The 19,276-nt window shown below is 42.4% G+C and overlaps 1 protein-coding gene across 7 annotated transcripts in view; it reads left to right on the top strand.

Moving 5' to 3' along the window:
• The window catches only part of EPB41L3 (erythrocyte membrane protein band 4.1 like 3), a 192,473-nt gene extending 179,618 nt beyond the window's left edge, over positions 1–12,855 (top strand). For 4 of the 7 annotated variants that reach the window (XM_029231012.1, XM_029230987.1, XM_029230979.1 and 1 more), the window contains 6 exons: positions 7,722–8,105; positions 8,896–9,027; positions 9,517–9,615; positions 10,044–10,124; positions 10,398–10,514; positions 11,728–12,851. In XM_029231012.1, the coding sequence (XP_029086845.1) occupies positions 7,722–8,105; positions 8,896–9,027; positions 9,517–9,615; positions 10,044–10,124; positions 10,398–10,508 (807 nt within the window). In that variant the 3' untranslated portion in view covers positions 10,509–10,514; positions 11,728–12,851. Of the gene's footprint in view, positions 1–6,985; positions 7,109–7,721; positions 8,106–8,895; positions 9,028–9,516; positions 9,616–10,043; positions 10,125–10,397; positions 10,515–11,727 lie in introns of all 7 variants that reach the window. The other 3 variants (XM_029231029.1, XM_029231021.1, XM_029231003.1) reach the window with 3 other exon arrangements.
• The last annotated feature ends 6,421 nt before the right edge of the window (positions 12,856–19,276 follow it).

Below are 19,276 nucleotides of genomic sequence, written 5' to 3'. Positions count from 1 at the left end.
TCCTGTGACCAGAGTATTCCTGTACCATTAAACATCGGTTTCATTCAGATTGTTTGAGTTTCAAGACACAAAAATTTCAGATTTTCCTGATTGATTTAAATAGTGTAGTTCCTGCATTAGTAAGACTGCCACTTATGAGTTATGGTCAGGTAAGTTTTATTGTAACTGGTCAAGTTTGGTTTACCCTGTTTCTACGAGGGCTGGAAATAAGGAAGGACGTGCTGGCTCTGAAGATGGCAGATACTGGATTACGTTACAAAAACACAAAATAAATAGCCACTGAAAAAGTCAGGCCCCTCCTCCCCTGCTGTCACTCAGGGACACGCGAGGTAGCAGCCCTTTGAATGGAAGTTCGGGTAGTTGCTTGGAGAAGTGAAAGGTGGTGATAATAAACAAGGGACTGTCGAAGTCTAGGTCATTAGGCTAGTAAAAGAAATTTTTTTCACTTATTAAACCCTCGAATTCTTAGAGAATAACGGTGATGACCCCAAAGAATGTTAATAACTTAAGAGGTGATGCTTTGAATACGCTGAACTTACCCTCGATGTGGATGCCTTATCCCTGTTGGTGCAGAGAGACTGCAGTAGACCTAAGAAAGGATTGTTTTAAAAGGATTAAAGGATGGAGGAAAGATGTCCTCTGCGGAAGCACAAAGTGGTTTGGTTACGCAGACTGGAGACCAGCAGCTGGCTTAGTAACTGCTTTCAAGTGTCTGCCGAGTGGTGAGCAGAAGCTGTACCTTAGGACTCCACTGCCACCGGCAAGGGAGGAAATTGTTGGGAGACTTGCTAGATGTAAAGAAGAGCTTCTTAAAAACAAGGCTGGCTAATAACCCTGGTTATCAAAGGGGCTCTGAAAAAGCAGCTCCAAGGAGCTTCAAGTCCCAGAGGAAGAGAGGTCCCTTCTGGGAGGTCAGGGCTATGCGCGCTTCCCTCGCCTTGGGGCTCCCATCTGACCCTTCTCCCGGAGCCCTTGGTGACACCCAGTTTATCCTCCATTTGAGGGCCCTGGAGACAGCCCGGCACGTTCTTAATGCTCCAAATTCTTGTTCATTTCTATATTGAAACTTAATATTGGCTTTTGTTATTGGTTTTGTGAAAAGCACAAAAGATAATTTTATCCTCCCAGCCAGCTAGGCATACACAAAGCATATTTTGTTTAAAAACACCTAAACAAAAGATTTTCATTTTAGAGGGGAGGTGTTTTTCTAAGTAAATTACTCATTTGATGTTATCCTTTTATTTAATATGACCCACTTTAAATTAATTAAACAATAATTGGCCAGTTTAGAAAGAGGTCCAATTATTTCTAAAAGAAAATATGTAACTTAATTTTTTAAAGTGACTTCTCAAAGTAATATTGCTTGTGTCAGAAGGGTAAAGAAACTGATTCAGTGAGGCCACACTTAGTTGGATTTTGGGGGAAATCTCAGTGATACAATGTTGTTTTGGAAAAAATGTGATGACTCCTGATTTTTTTTTTTTTTTTTTTAAAGAAGATGTTGGGGGTAGGAGTTTATTAATTTATTTATTTATTTTTGCTGTGTTGCGTCTTCGTTTCTGTGCGAGGGCTTTCTCTAGTTGTGGCAAGCTGGGGCCACTCTAAATCGCGGTGCGCGGGCCTCTCACTGTCACGGCCTAAAAAAAAAAAAAATTGCTCAAGGCGCACCTTCCCAGGTAAGGTGAACAGGCAACAGCCTGTTTAGTGCCACATTTTTGCTTTTTTGTGTTTTTTATTGGTGATTTTGCTATTTAAAACGACCTCCAGCCATAGTGCTGAAGTGCTGTCTAGTGTTCCCAAGTACAAGAAGGCTGAGATGTGCCTTATAGGAAAATATGTGTGTCAGATACGCTTTGTTCAGGATAAGTTATAGTGCTGCTGGCTGTGAGTTTGATGTTAATGGATCAATAATAGATATTAAATAAGGGGTCTTTAAACAGAAACACACATAAAACAAGGTTATGCATTGATCAGTTGACGAAAATTTCATGACCAGAAGCTCCCAGGAACCTGACCCTGTCTTTCCCATAGGAGCTATGGCTCAGTACTCAGTAATTCAGTGTTCACAGCAACTTTATAGAACACACCTGCCATGGATAACGAGAATCAACTCTCTTTACGCATTTTTCTGCTTTCTTGTCCAGCTTTACTTTTGCTATTCAGGTCTTGGATGGGCCTTAAATTGGGCAAAATATGCATTCACTATGGATCATCTATTCATGGATAGAGAGAATTATCTCCATTCTGTGAATCTGACTTCTGTGACTTTCCATTCAGACCCTGGGGTGCAACTCTAGATGCGTATTACAGTCACCTACAAGATTTTTAAAATACCCATGCCTGGGTTCTACATCAGAATCTGATTTAATTAGTCAGAGGTGCCCCCCACACATTACTCTTATTTAAAAGCTCTCCACATAATTCTAATTCACAGCCCAATTTGAGGACCCCTGGCCCGAGCAGAAATGAAAGTCACAGCTCCATAGAGACCCTTAATCATCTGAGCAAGTAACACCTCTGTGAATTTTGCATGCCACTGTAGGGCCTTGTGTCCCAATTATGACACAGGCATGAACGTTTAAGGAACTAAATGAAATAGTCAGGGTGTGCATCTGACTCTGTCTTAACCCCCAGTAAATGTTTCGATTATCAGCTTTTCTTTATCAGTACCTCTTAACTTTAGCAGAACTCACTGGATTGGGGTTGACAGTATACAGGATTTAATGATAACATCTATCCCCTTATGTTACCCTTTTCCGTTATTATGGGACATGCACAGTTCTGGATGCAGACAGTGTGGACATTTTTACTTACAGACACAGACGTTTTTAAAATTACTTGATGTCAGATAACAGGATATGCTGAAAACCACTGCTGTTGTTTTTTTAAGCTCTCATTGTAGGAGAATATGTAGTTCAGTGATTATAATTAGAGGCCTAGCCGTGGTATTCTGAAAAGTGTCTATAATTTTGACTTCCTGTTTCTTATTTCTGTTTAAAAAAGAGGCTATGATTGAAAGTTTAAAAAATAAATCCACATTGAATGATTCCACATGGTACATTTTGTCTCTTGCAATATCTTTCTCCAAAATGGGACAGGACGGGGATTTTTTTTTCCCCCCTTTGAAATGTCTTATTTGTTCCTCATTTAAAAGGAGCATATGAGGACGATGCTGTCAAAATCTGTCAGCAGGTCATTCCAGATAACATTCCAGATGCTCCTCTACAACCTCTTGCAGGCAAACGATTAAAGATAGCACTGATAGCTTTGTAGATACATACCTAGGAATTTTAAATACCTCTCATAAAATTATATTGCTTATCATCAACAAGAGGGTTTATTTTCAAAGTTCCATTTGTCTAGAAACTTTGAACTTTTCTATTATTATTTTTAGATGACTTTACCAAAATATCCTTTTGTTCACTATTCTATGCGGTCGTGTGCTGTACACAGAGACAGGCTCGGTAGCTAACGTATTGCCCCTTGAATTATGCCTATTTGATACTAAAGGAAGCAATAAAAAGATGAAAGGAAAAAAACTGTTCTAACATAACATACTTAACGTCCTTTTAAATTTTATATGTTAAAGACAAGTATGACTTCAAATACTTAATTCTTCACCAAGATATTCTGAAGTTGACTTTTCAGGATTATTTGCCATGTTACAAAAGTTCAAATAAAGCTATAACCTTATGTTTATTTGTGGAATAAAGACATCAATCTAGGCATAACTGGGTTTTTCAGATTAGTAGCTAATGCAGTGACCCATGTGTATTTCCTTTCTCTGTATCAGGCGGCACTTCAGTGGGGAATATGATCAAGAATTTGTCAGACGTGGAAGTGAGAATTTATTCCTAACTTAATTTTTTTAAAATCTTAACATTTTCATTTTAATACTCACTTTTACAGTATTGCAGATCACTGACATATGAACACTTACTGAAATGCCAGAAAGCTCTTTATGCCACTCTTGCATATTCTGTGTTTGTAGAAATGAGAAATGTTTGAATCCTAAAAACACCAGAGATTCAAAACATAGTCTGTTACTCTTTGGAAATAATTGTTAAATGTTGAGATGGCTTCAGACCATTTTCCAAATTAATAGGCACTAATTTACTTCTTCAGAAAAAAAAATGAATGAGTATTATATGTGTAGCACAAGAAAAGAACTCTCTTCCTAACTTGGCTTTTTGGAAACTGTCTGCTTCCTCTTCTCCAACCCAACCCCCTTTATTCAAACAGACCAAAGAAGAAAGAGAGATTCCTGAAAAGGTTCTATTTTTGCAGCAAGGAAGCTCTCCATTCTTTGAGTCTCAGGTAAAAAACAAGCATTAAGGAATTCTCCAGAAGGAAATTGCTCTTCAGATTTCAGTGTCATTAAAATGTCTGTAGTTTCTCCTTTCTTTTTAAAATTTACCTCGTTTGCCACTAAGGTAGGTATATCATTTTTGCTTAGGTTCTGGGGAGGGAAGTAGGGAATTTTGTTCCTAATTTAGTTATCCGTTAGCTATCATTTCTTTGTGGCTTTTGCTCCTAGGTGATTATATCTGTGTGTGGTCATTGAAACATTATGATTATACTTTGTAATGATATTACTGGACCTTTTAGTCCCTCTTTCACCCATAGAGTGATGCTAATTTAGATGACCTTGACTGATTTTGAAAGTTCTGAACTTTTATTGGTTTTCCCACTAGCCGAGTGTGATAAAGAGAATTCAGGAAGGAGGCTCTGTGGTTACCTCTCGTCAAATCATTTTCCAGAAAACTGTCCCATCCACCCTAGAGGTTATTTTTCAATTCATTTTGTTTAATCCGGCACCAGCCTATAGATGGATCTGTAATCCTTTTTCTTAAGGCCCACCTGTTTCTAGATTCAGGCTAGGATAAGTACGAAAGTAGCAAACGTCCAAGTTTAAAATGTAAACCAAGGTGCTCCCTTGCTCCTGGCTTGGTTTCTCTTCCCTCTGCAACCTGTTAGACTAGTTACCTGCTAACGTCCTGGTAGGCTCCCCAAATACAGAAGTTTCATAACTTGCATTTCTTCTACCTTATTGGAACTAACACTAAGGAAACTGGCAAAGAAACCCCTGAGACGATGAACTTCGGTTGTAAATAAAATCGGAACAGTGTACAGACCACTGTGACCTATTTCTAAGAGGCTCCGACAGTGTCCTAACAGTGGGAAATAGTTCATTACAATGCCTGGAACACAGGTGCACTGAATACTTATTGGATAATAAGTGCTAGAGTGGATTCCGTCTCCCATATAAGGAAGTATAATTCACAAACATGGAAAATGGTTTTCACGGAAATTTGTGGAAATGCTGGCACGTTCTTTGTGAGAACAACAGATGTGAAGTACAGTGTTCTGTTTCACATGGAAAACTGTCTTTTCTATGTCCACGCAAGTGAAGCTAAATAACTTGTACAACAACTTCAAAAATGTTGTTTAATCTTGACATACAAAATGATCAGACATTTAGCATAAGATCAAATATAGTCTTTGCAAAATTTACCACCAAAGTATTTCAAGAAATCTGAAATTGCGAGTGTACACGCAGACCGTATTCCAAGTTGCAGGTTAGAGTTAATAAATTTCAGATGGGAAGAGATTGCAGCCATAATTAATAAAAATAACCCCAGCCCTGTGCAGTCACCTCCCAGGCCTGAGTGTAGCTCTCACCCTGATTGCCTTAAAGGATTCTTATTTTAGAAATGAGATACCATCAGAACTTCTAATTTAGCTTTTATATTCCAAATATAGGGCACAGAGGACTGGGTTATTGTAGACAAAATACCCACTGAGGTAGTTGATGGTGATTCGAAAAAGATTGTGACGTACAAGGTGGTGACCGTGAGCACTAGAACTGATGACATCCCCGCCGACTCGTTAGGATCTAGCGCCACTGAAGTGCAGAGCTTTGAAGACTTGGCCCGAGAAATGCACTTGAAGGAAGAGAACAAACAGAAAATATACACACTCGGAAAGTCCTACGATACCGTGTCTGGAAAAATTGTCACTATGACAGGAAAAGTCGAAGAAGGGGAGAAGGTGGTGTCCCCCTCCCCTCTTGAGCCAGGGCTGGCCGAGCCCATGAAGAGCCCCCGTGTCCTGGCAGAGTTCGAGGTCCTGGGAGTCCTCACCGAGGACAGGACCAGGAGGGGGCCTGAGGTCCACACTCCAAAGCGGAGACTGTCGGAGTCGCTGGCCCCCATCAGGGAAGCCGAGTCCCGGCTGCAGAGCCCCGAGGATGATGCTCTTGAGAAAAGCCACGTGCCCGGGAGGGATGCCAGTCTGGAGGGCGAGCGGCTGGGCAGAGCGGAGCCCGAGGCCGAGGCCGAGACCTTGAAGGTGGGGCCCTTCAGTCCCCGCAGGAAGAGCCTGTCCAAGTGGAGATACTCCCAGGAACCGGCCATCACCGTCGCCACCACCCAATACGTTGTCACAGAGTCGGCCACGTCCCAAGTCGTGGTAACTGGTGCTGCCTTTGGGCCGCCGTTTCCGATTCCAGCATGACGTTTGCCAAGGCAGCCCTTCCACCCCGAGCCTTTCCATTTCTCTTGCTGTTTGGCTTATGTTGAGAGCCGCCAACCCAAGCTTTTTTGTTGTTTTCATGGTTAAGTCACTACCGCGGTCTGACGTGAGCATTGAGATACCTGCCGTTTTATTTCCAGCTCTTGTCCCCGAGGTGGGGTGGTGCTGCCGGGGCTTGAGGTGCCGGTGCCAGTGCCGGGTGAAAGGATCCGCTTCACCCAGCACCGCCCTAACCCCAGGAACTCTCTCCGCTTTACCAAACCAGAGCCCCTGCTCACCCCGATTTGCTGTTGATTTCCCATCCCTATGTGTTTCCAAATCTGTCTGTAGATCCCTCCATCCCTCGCCCTGGGTCCCGTGCCTACAGTTCTGTCTAACCAGCTGTGAATGAGTACCTGCCCTCCTGTGTCCCGACCTCTGTGCTTGACTCTCCATTTCTCTGTTCACTCAGACTAAACAGTCTTCTGGAGAAAAGCTCATGGATGGCTCTGAAATCTTCAGCTTATTAGAGTCTGCGAGAAAGCCGACAGAATTCATAGGAGGGGTTACTTCCACTTCTCAAAGCTGGGTGCAGGTGGCCATCTGTTTCCATCCTCGGTGTCTCTGTCTCTGCCTCTTTGCCTTTTCTTTGTGCCTTTTCGGGGTGTGTGTGTGTTGCATCCAAGTGGCTTTGCTTTAAACACCTGAGAGGGGCCTTCACTTACACCCCTCTGTGCCTGTCCCACGTTTGCATCGCATGTCTTTAGTTCCATTACAAGAACATACTTCAGATGTTCAGAAAGCAATCGTGCTGAGACGTTTTAACAGCATTTAATTTCTTAAAGCATTTTATGTCACCTGTTAGGTCTAAGGAAGCAGCCAAAACCAATATGCATGTGCTCCAATGCTTTCATTTTGTTTTGGTTTTTTAATTGCGTTTTATACCGCACTCTTGTTTCTTTTGCAACATCCGAAGAAGCAGCACAGGTTCGAGGCTATGTGTCAGGCAGAGGGCAGGCATCAAAGACTCTGGTGGGGGGAATGAAAGCTAATTTATATTTTCTCTAAGCGTTGCTGGTTATAAGCACTGGTACTGGCTTTAGGTACCCTGGTGAGTGGCTGCTTTTGTTGTGTTTTTTTTTTTTTTTGCTTTCTGACCTTTGCTTTGTGGAAAGTCACACTGACACCACAATTTTTTTTCCATGCAGAAAATGGAAACCAAGACGGAGTCTGGCAAAATGGAGACGGAAACAACCCAGCACCCCCAGCCACTTAGCACCCAGAAGGTTGTGCAGGAAACGGCATTGGTGGAGGAAAGACATGTGATGAATGTGCATACGAGTGGGGATGCTTCTTACGCAGCTGGAGATGACATGGATGCTGTGACCCAGGCAGCATCTGCTGATGTATCTGATGTGAAAGGGAAGGAGGTCTCTGCTCTGACTGAGGGAGCGAAGGAGGAAAAAGGGGAGGTGGCCGACAAAGCTGTCCTCGAGCAGGGAGAGATGGCAGCTGCTTCCCAAGAGCCAGAGGAGGAGCAGAGTGCAGCCATCCACGTTTCTGAAGCTTCGGAACAAAAACCTCATTTTGAGGTAACTAGCGGTTAACGTTACTTTTAGTGCTGAAGTAAGTCCCTGAAATTTAGTTAAGCATAAAGGCAGGGCTAGGTTTAATTTTCTTCCTTTTCCAAGAGCAGTTTGTTTCTCCTCTTGTTGCCTTCTTGCATGGCAATTATGGGGTCTCCATGCTGGCCTGGGGTCCCATGCAAACATATATAATGATTATTCACAATCTAAAGTTCCAGGAAATGGTTTCCACTCTCTTTGCAATTACCGTAACTGGCCATAAACCTGGGAGATGCATAGCCTGCCAAGATATTAGAAAACTTGATAAATTTATTTCTGATCAGTGTACTTATCCAACAGAACCAAAACCAGGCTTGCCCAGGCACCAAGTGCTAGAATTTATTCTTTATTCTCTTTTATTGAAATTCCTGAAGTACATGGGGGCGGGGTGAGGGGTGGTGGTTCAATGTCTTATTACTTGTTCCTTCTGTCTAAGAAGTTTTTCAATAAAAGGCTAATTTATGATTTTTTAATCTATTAAAATTAGTTTATGAGATGAGAGGGAATGTAAAAAAGTGGGGTTTTTTCAATTTCCTTCGAAATATTTTCTTGTACCTGGAACATTCCGTATGAATTCTGGGAGACTGACATGTATCTGTTGTGTGCCTCATTCCCCAACTGCCCCCCATGTAAAATGTAAACATTTATTTCATACCAACCTGTGCTTAATCTATATCCACCAAGAGGGGAGGGAAAAAAACAAAGGTATGTGTTTGCAAAATTTAATAGCCACTCTGCCTGCTTCCCATTGGTATAGCCATCTCCTGTGAAGACAGAAACCATCAGCTTTGACAGTGTTTCACCAGGAGGAGTAAAGCTAGAAATTTCTACCAAGGAAGTGCCTGTAGTTCACACAGAAACAAAAACCATAACATATGAATCATCACAGGTAAGACAGTCTATGAAGGCCAGAGCCCTGGCACCTGTTTTACCCCTTGAATGGCTTCATGCATTTAAGTGTCACTACATGATATTTAATTTGTGAGACTCAGAGGACCCAACTGTCTCTATCAAGAATGGCGCAGTAATTGTAATTTTATTACCGCTCAAGGAAGAGCAGGTGACTTAAGCAGGTCTTCACATAACTTGAAATGGAGAAAGAGGCTCAGAAATCTATCTCCCTAGCCATAGATAAGGAAGAACACTACTAGCTCAACCAGCCCCTGCTCACATTTCTGAAGTCCCAGCTTTTTAATGAGGGTTAACAATGGCCAAGTTTGATTCAGTCCATAGTCTGTGGCAGCTCCCAGATGCTGATGGAACAGCACAGTGATTGTGCAGATAATTAACTCATCGTCATGCCCTAAACCAAGATAGCAGACGTCTGGAGAGGTGACATCAATATTCAAGTGTGGCGTCTCCCCCTTTGCTTGCTTAGGTTGATCTTGGTGCTGATTTGGAGCCAGGTGTGCTCATGAGCGCACAGACGATCACATCTGAAACCACAAGCACCACGACCACCACCCACATCACCAAAGTAAGTGGAGTGGGAACGGATACAGGAAGGTATCCGTTCAGAGCTTCTGGGTTGGGCCGCACCAGCAGATAGGTGAATGCCAGGATGCCAGGCAGCTGCATTGGAGCTCTCACGGCTGCTGTATTTGTGGTGCATCTGTCCTCACATGCCAGGTTCCGTTTAAGAATATGCATTCTGATGCCCTTCGCATAACCCTTAACTCCAGTGCATAGCATATGGTAGATGTCCCAGAAACACCAGCCAGCCAAAACCCGAAGGACTCTATTCTGGCTTCACTTCTGAAATGAACCGTTGTGAATAACTGCCATAGGATTCTGTTTCAATTCTTAAAGAATGAATGATGCAGCTTAAAGCTGTGTCAGCATTTTCCGCCGTTTCCCCCGGTCAACAGTGACGGTAAATTCATAATGCTTATGTGTTGCTTTCAGACTGTGAAAGGAGGCATTTCAGAGACGAGAATCGAGAAGCGAATCGTCATCACGGGAGACGCGGACATTGACCATGACCAGGTAGCGTGTGAGAGAGGGTAGATACCCCGGCAGGGAGACAGAGAAACACTAGCTGGTCGTACTCTTCCCAGAGCTGTCCTTCTAGTCCAGCCTGTAGTCTAAACAGTTTTCTGAATTAACTTTGCAGTATGCAGCGTATGACCCCCTTTGCAGTCATTGTATCCCATTTGTAAATTGTGTATATAGATCTTGCTCACGAGTCTCCACCTGGCTCTGATCTTGCACGTCCCGCCTCCTTTTTGTCTTTGCCTTTCTGTGATTTCCTGGGGATAGGCACTGGCTCAGGCAATTAAAGAGGCCAAAGAGCAGCACCCTGACATGTCAGTGACCAAAGTAGTGGTCCATAAAGAGACCGAGATCACCCCTGAAGATGGAGAGGATTGAGCCCAGGTAAGAGGTGGCGCTGGTTCTCTAGGCTTGGCCTCGGCTGGCATGTGGCCCAGGGCTTCCCTCTCTCCCTCCCCCTGCCTCTTCCCTCTCCTTTTTCTCTCACTGGCGTTTGCAGGGCTCTGGGTATCAAGAGGATGGAAAATTGGTTTGCGGCTGCTGCTTTGTTTCATATTTGGAGGCTCCATACTGTGGACTTTTTACCTCCCCTGCCAGTTAGAGGATAAAGAGAAAGCAGAGTCCGCTTGCCTGGTCCTGCGCATGTTCCCTCTTAATGCATGCTCTGTGCTCCTCCCATTATCCACATTTGAAAGGTCGGATCTGGTTTCACTTGCCATGTAGCCTAATCAGAGCTAAGACGGTTTTGTTCTGAGAGGTGCAATCTGTGTGTTCCAAATACTAGGGAAATAAAATATAGCCTGTTCTCCTTCTGTTGGCTGCATTATCCCACTGTAAGCTTTCTCTTCCACCGTGTTTGGTGCTAGCCTGTTTATGTTTCTGTTTTTGCTTTGTCTTACAATTTGAGACCAGAGCACTCACTCTCATTGTGGATGTCATCTATTTCCTGTATTCTTTGGGATGATTTTTTTCCCGAGTGTAGTATCGTGTCTCAGGAGGAAGCAAAAATGCAGTCTTGTGGTCCTGCTTTCCTCCAGAAAGCGCGTGCCTTTCCAGCCACTGTTTGGCCGACATCATGAGCAGACAGCATCTTCTGTGTGTGCACAGACTTGTCATGCATACTAACCCGCCCCTCGAGAACTCGAGGGGCCCTGAGCATCCCTGGAAGGCTTTGAATGCTGAATGCAGCTCCTTGCACACTTGGTTATGTGACAAAAGTCTCTTAAATGCTTTACATGTATAAATGAGATAAGTACGTTCTCTAACGTTGGTTAACGTTGATTGATGAGTGGCTTCTCTCAAAGGGAAAAAATATAAACATCACTCATTATATTCAAATTAAGAAGGTAATTTGGAAGATAGAAAGCAAAAAAAAAAAAAAAAAACCAAAAGAAGGTTCTCTTCAGCGAGTTGAGCCACTTGGGTGACGATGTGGTTATTTCAGAGAAAGCCTGTCAGTGGCGTACACTGGTATTTTACAGTATCTTGTCAAAAAGAGCATTTCATAACCGTACAAGATACTTCTCCCGTGACCTCGATCTGAGGGAAACTCTCAGGTGTTTTCAGACGAGTAACTGATCAAATCTCTCTTCTGCAGGAATAACCTAGGCTGCACCTGAAGCCAGTCATGCAAACCATTAGAAAACCCAGAGTCTATGTGGAGTTTCCTCTTCTAACCCACTGATTTTGCATCTGCCCATGGACAATTTCAATCCAGAAGAACTGACCTTGACCATTTAATAAAGACACTGGCAGAGACCTTCCCGTAATAAAGCAATCTGAGTCAGCCTCACTAAACTGACATTGCATGAAGCAACGATACAATTACAAAACAAGCAGCATTTTTACGTTTCACACAGTGTCTGACTTCTCAGCTACACCTGCACGTTCATAACCAACAATAGAAACCGTGATCTCATGTAACACATAAAACAATCCATGCCTTTCATAGCTGATTATTATTAAAGCCTAAACACAATTGCAGTTTCTTAGGTGACAGATCTTTTGTTTACAGATCAACAAAGATTACCCTAAACTGCTAGAAGCTGTCTAGTCCCGTGTGTCAGGTTTTTCCCAGATTAGATGTGCCAATAACCGAGTTTATTCATTAAATAACTTGAATCTTGTACTTGTTTCCTCTGGTTTATTACTCTCACCTGTCAGCAGTAACGACTTCCCCAATCCTCTGGAAATATTTAGCGCTCACAGTCCTGCTTTGTGTCATCTAATTTAACCGTTAGAAAGTAGTACTGACTTTAGCGTGTCAATGTGATTTCTTCCCCGTCGTCCACTTTGGTCTGCGTTCAGTCTGGAAAGCCTCCCAGAGTTCCCTAACAAGTCCTAAATATGTAAATTGTCATTATTTTGGAAAGAAGACCTGTATTTTTGTTAGTTCACCGTATGATGAAATTTCACTCCGGGAAAACCCGTTGGGCTCCTGTTGCTTTGTTTTCTTCATTTCTTCGTCCTTGTATTTTTTTTAATGGATTTTTCTTCTTTTACTTGAAAAAAAGTGTTTTATTTCCAAGTCTGGTCCATATTTGCAGTCTAGTTCAGAGCCAAGCCTTAAACTGTACAGAATTTCCACTGTAATAAAACTATTTAGTGTTTAGTTATAAATAGCCTTCAAAAAGTTATATTCTCCATTTCACTGTCAGCCGCATCGCACAGCCATGGTGAATGTATGTTTCCGCATAGCAAAATAAAAATGGTAAATGCATTTAAACCTCTTATTCTCTAAGTGTACTACTTTCAGGATTGTACGTGTTTGGCCCAGAGCTAACATTTGCATGACATCAAAGGCCTCATTCATCTTCAGGGTAGAGAAAGCCTGTCTTTTTCCAGGATAAAAAGTGTAGACAGATGGGGAACAAAATACGTGTAGATATATGGTTGGTTGCCTGTGCAAGGCCTTGAAAAGTACAACTAGTATCACAGAATCTCATTTTCAAAGTTTTCATTTTTCTGTTAGAAGAGAGGCTGTGCTCTAATCCCAGTGTTTCTGGGAGTTTTTAATTACCAGAGAGACACCTCTGCCTCACATCCTCTCCAGAGACGAGCAGGTTAGCAGCTGGGTCTGCAGGGCGGTGAGTGTTCCTGCAGCTCATTGACATCCAGCTGCTCGCATGCCGGGGACTAAGAATCAGCCTTTCTGTTACCAACCGCCCACCTAACGCCTAAATGCAGTCGCTGGCATTTCTTACCTCGCTTCTGGACTTTTCAAAATCTCTAAAAGAAAATGTTTTATTCTTCCTCAGAAAATTACTAGATTTGACCACAGAGCTTAGTTTTACTGAGGGGAGTCAGTCTTATCATTTATCTCTGAAGGAGTTCTCAGTTTGTCCTTACTGTCAGTGCTAAGTATTCATTTTAGGAACTGAAGCATCATTTTCATTGTGTTTAAAGCCAATCCAAAGAAACGTGTTGAGAAAAATTAACACTTTTTTGACATGAAAATTAACCCTTTATTGATGTGCCTGCATCTGACATGCTTACTTTGTGTCCAAAGAGTTCACTCTTTTATTTTTCTACAATTTTTATTGAGGTATAATTGACATATATTATTTTCTCGGTACAACATAATGATTTGATACTGTGTATATATTCTGAAATGATCACCACAATAAAGCTGGGTACCACGGTCACCATACATAGTCACAGTTTTTTTTCTTGTGATGAGAACTTCTAAGGTTTACTCTCAGCAAGTTTTAAATATATAATACTATATATTTATTTCTATTATTAATTATAGTCACCATGCTGTCCATGTTTGCCATGTTTACCAAACCTAGTGTTTTCAGGTTTCTCTGTCCTCAGCAGTGAGGGCTCATTCTTTCTCGGGTTTTTTTTTTTTTTTTTTTTTTTACAATTTTTTAAAAAATTTATTTATTTTTATTTATTTATTTTTGGCTGCATTGGCTCTTCGTTGCCACGCATGGGCTTTCTCTAGTTGTGGTGAGCAGGGGCTACTCTTCGTTGTGGTGCGCAGGCTTCTCATTGGGGTGGCTTCTCTTGTTGCAGAGCATGGGCTCTAGGCATGTGAGCTTCAGTAGTTGTGGCATGTAGGCTCAGTATTTGTGGCTCATGGGCTCTAGAGCACAGACTCAGTAGTTGTGGCGCACGGGCTTAGTTGCTCCGTGGCATGTGAGATCTTCCTGGACCAGGGCTGAAACCCGTGTCCCTTGCATTGGCAGGTGGATTCTCAACCACTGTGCCGCCAGGGAAGTCCCATTCATTTTTATAAAATTCTACATTATCAAGGGAGTTACACATTTTCAGCTTTCTTTTCCTTCTATTATGCTCCTCAGAATTTTTCCAAACCACTCCCACATACTTGGGTGTTTGTGACAGCAGTGCCCTATTTCTAGAACCAAAATCTGTATCTTCTTTTCACTGCTTTAATAACAAATTAACAGCACAAAACAGCATGCCTATGTTATCTCACAGTTTCTGTGGGTCAGGAGTCCAGGCATGGTTTTACTGGGTCCTCTCTATAAGGCTACCATCGAGGTGTCAGCTGGGCCTGGGGTATCATCTGGAGGCTTGACTGGGGAAGAATCCACTTTTTTTTTTTTTTTAATTTATTTTTGGCTGCATTGGGTGTTCGTTGCTGTGCATGGGCTTTAGTTGCAGAGAACAGGGGCTACTCTTCATTGCGATGCACGGGCTTCTCATTGCGGTGGGTTCTCTTGTTGCAGAGCACAGGCTCTAGGCGCACAGGCTTCAGTAGTTGTGGCTCACGGGCTCTAGAGTGCAGGCTCAGTAGTTGTGGCGCACGGGCTTAGTTGCTCTGCGGCATGTGGGACCTTTCCGGACCAGGGATCAAACCCATGTCCTCTGCATTAGCAGGCAGATTCTTAACCACCACACCACCAGGGAAGTCCCAAGAATCCACTTCTTTTTTTTTTTTGCAGTATGTGGGCCTCTCACTGTTGTGGCCTCTCCCGCTGCGGAGCACAGGCCCCGGACGCGTAGGCCCAGCAGCCACGGCCCAGCAGCCCAGCCGCTCCGCGGCATGTGGGATCCTCCCGGACCGGGGCACGAACCCGCATCCCCTGCATCGGCAGGCGGACTCCCAACCACTGTGCCACCAGGGAAGCCCCAAACAATCCACTTCTAAGTTCTCTTTGGTTGTTTGCAGAATTCATCTTCTTGTGGTTGTGTAGGACCCTTGGACACTTGCTTCTTTGAAGCCAGAAATGGAGGAGGACACCCTAGAGTGAGTCTGCTAGCAAAACACAGAGTATTATACAACATAACGTAATCAAGGGAGGGGCTTCCCATTACCTTTGCCATATTCTGTTGATCACAAGCAAGTCACCGGTTCTGCTCACAGCACCAACAAATTTAAAATTCAGATTTGGAGATTAATCAGTCACTATCTCACATTCCCTAATCCAGCAGTTTTAAAGCTAGATCCCACTAATGTATAAAACTGGCTTGTGCTTATTGCTAAACTCTTAGGTAATCTCAGAACATTTGTTTTTAGCCATTACTGCTAATACAGAAAACTGTTGCATTGTGTGAGGTGTATAAAACACCCTAGTTACTACACTTGCAGAAACTGAAGATTTCTACTACAGTTAGCTCTTTGCCTCCCAGAAAAGAAATGTTTGCTTCTTAGTTTGCTCTAAGATTCAGCTCTAGAGTCATAAGAAAACAGGAATTTGTGGGTCTCTCAAATGAGCAGAAAAACAAGTACAAACCTAAAGGCTTTGTGGTCCAGCCTACTGGTAACCTGCAGTTCCATGATAATCACACAGGGATCTGCAGAAACATTCGTTGTGGAGTTGCCAAGCCCTCAAAATCTTCATGATGTTTCCTCTGGAGTCATAGAGTGAATTATCAAGTCGAGAGAATAGCCCTCCTTGCATGCTTTCTGTCCACTGCGGCCAGCATGGAGCTCAACCTAGTAGTGAGGCCGCAGCCTGTGTGGACACTTCTGCTCCTTCCTCAGTATTGCGATTAATGGATGGAGCTACACTGATGCTGAGACATCACTGCCCCAGCGAGAGAAATGAGGGCAGCGCTAATAATGTGGAGATTTCATGCAGTTTCACTCTCCCAGAAGAATTTTCCCATTCTCTCTTCCCTGTTCCTTTCAGATTTCCCAGAACCACCATGTCCCTCCTGCTGGACACAGTGAGTTAGATCATGCACCTTATAGAATTGTTCAGTCCATTTTTTTTTTTAACAATTACTCTAATCCATTTCCTTCATTCCTTCTAGCACATCTATTATGTTATTTTCTAAGTCAGGATCAATCCTAGCTATTTTCAAAAAATCAACATGGAGTCTAGAACAGGGATCTAAAATTGCTCTAACTTACCAATGAGGGTTAGCTGTACCTCCACAAATGCTCTTTTATCTTTCTCACTACAGTAAATTAACCTGTGTCAGAAGTGTCTGCTGTGACTTGCCATAGAGGTGGCCTCATGTTTGAATGAGCATTTACTCATTAAGTAAAACTGGGTTATTCCGTTTTTTTATAAATACATTTTTGTGGCAGGCCATTGGTGCATGTAAAATTGTATTCTCAGAAATGACATTTCATTTTGACAAATCACTTCTTATCAGAGCTGATTAACTCTGAGGAAGAGTGTCGGAGTTAATGCTTCCCCACGAGTGTGGTTACACACACGCCTGCACACTCACAATAGCCTCTCACGTTTCTTTGAGATAAATGTAATCTTTTAAGAGACTGGACAGGCTCTTGTATTGCAAGCTCAAGGAAGAGCTTATCAGCCAAGATAATATGGGGATTTTCACAGCACCCCATGCAACAAGGAGGAACCACAGTATTTGGGGGCTGAATTTCCGGCTTACACACTCTCTTTGAGTAATACTGAAATCTAAGTCACCTTGCCATGACATGCATGTGGTAGGAAAACTGACTAATTAAAAGGATTTACCATACATCTTAGGACTCTTTACTGGAGGCTTGGGAGATAGATAATTATGAATGTCATGTCTCAAGCAACACTGAAAACATGCAATTTAGAAGACATTTGCTAAGTCAAGTCACCTCATGTTTGACTATTGAGCCCAAGGATGAAGCAGTAAGTGTTCATGATACCAGTCTCCAAAGCCGTTTGGCTGACAGGGTCTTGGTACTCTGGCCGGGTATCAGGCCTGAGCCTCTGAGGTGGGAGAGCCGAGTTCAGGACATTGGATCACGAGAGACCGCCAAGCCCCATGTAATATCAGTTGGCGAGAGCTCTCCCAGAGGTCTCCGTCTCAATGCTAAGACCCAGATCCACTCAAAGACGAGCAAGCTACAGTGCCGGACACCCCATGCCAAACAGCTAGCAAGACAGGAGCACAACCCCACCCATTAGCAGAGAGGCTGCCTAAAATCATAATAAGTTCACAGACACCCCAAAACACACCACCGGATGCGGTCCTGCCCACCAGAAAGAGAAGATATAGCCTCCTCCACCAGAACACAGGCACCAGTCCCCTCCACCAGGAAGCCTACACAACCCACTGAACCAACCTTACCCACTGGGGGCAGACACCAAAAACAACCAGAACTATGAACCTGCAGCCTGCGAAAAGGAGACCTCAAACGCAGTAAGTTAAGCAAAATGAGAAGACAGAAAAATACGCAGCAGATGAAGGAGCAAGGTAAAAACCCACCACCAAACAAATGAAGAGGAAACAGGCAGTCTACCTGAAAAAGATTCAGGGTAATGATAGTAAAGATGATCGAAAATCCTGGAACTAGAATGGAGAAAATACAAGAAACGTTTAACAAGAACCTAGAAGAACTAAAGAGCAAACAATGATGAACAACACAATAAATGAAATTAAAAATTCTCTAGGAGGAATCAATAGCAGAATAACTGAGGCAGAAGAACGGATAAGAGACCTGGAAGATAAAATGGTGGAAATAATTACCACAGAGCAGAATAAAGAAAAAAGAATGAAAAGAATTGAGGACAGTCTCAGAGACCTCTGGGACAACATTAAATGCAACAACATTCGAATTATAGGGGTCCCAGAAGAAGAAGAGAAAAAGAAAGGGACTGAGAAAATATTTGAAGAGATTATAGTTGAAAACTTCCTTAATATGGGAAAGGAAATAACTCCAGGAAGAGCAGAGTCCCATACAGGATAAATCCAAGGAGAAACATGCCAAGACACATATTAATCAAACTATCAAAAATTAAATACAAAGAAAAAATATTAAAAGCAGCAAGGGAAAAGCAAAAAATAATATACAAGGGAACCCCATAAGGTTAACAGCTGATCTTTCAGCAGAAACTCTGCAAGCCAGAAGGGAGTGGCAGGACATATTTAAAGTGATGAAAGGGAAAAACCTACAACCAAGATTACTCTATCCAGCAAAGATCTCATTCAGATGCGATGGAGAAATTAAAACGTTTACAGATAAGCAAAAGCTAAGAGAATTCAGCACCACCAAACAAGCTCTACAACAAATGCTAAAAGAAACACAAGAGAAGGAAAAGACCTACAATAACAAACCCAAAACAATTAAGAAAATGATAATAGGAACATACATATCGATAACTGCCTTAAATGTAAATGGATTAAATGCTCCAACCAAAAGACGTACACTGGCTGAACGGATACAAAAATAAGACCCATATATATGCTGCCTACAAGAGACCCACTTCAGACATAGGGACACGTAAACACTGAAAGTGAGGGGATGGAAAAAGATATTCCATGCAAATGGAAATCAAAAGCAAACTGGAGTAGCAATTCTCATGTCAGACAAAATAGACTTTAAAATAAAGAGTATTACAAGAGACAAAGAAGGACACTACATAATGATCAAGGGATCAATCCAAGAAGAAGATATAACAATTGTAAATATTTATGCACCCAACATAGGTGCACCCCAATACATAAAGCAAATGCTAACAGCCACAAAAGGGGAAATTGTCAGTAACACAATAATAGTAGGGGACTTTAACACCCCACTTTCACCAATGGACAGATCATCCAAAATCAAAATAAATAAGGAAACACAACCTTTAAATGACACATTAAACAAGATGGATTTAATTGATATTTATAGGACATTCCATCCAAAAACAACAGAATACACTTTCTTCTCAAGTGCTCATAGAACATTCTCCACGATAGATCATATCTTTTTTTTTTTTTTTTTTTTTTTT

The sequence above is a fragment of the Monodon monoceros genome, unplaced genomic scaffold (assembly GCF_005190385.1).
Source record: "Monodon monoceros isolate NGI ecotype Baffin Bay Population unplaced genomic scaffold, NGI_Narwhal_1 Super_Scaffold_1, whole genome shotgun sequence".
Lineage (NCBI taxonomy): Eukaryota > Metazoa > Chordata > Mammalia > Artiodactyla > Monodontidae > Monodon > Monodon monoceros.
Note: the sequence above shows the minus strand (reverse complement) of the source record. Positions and strands in the feature narration are given on the sequence as shown.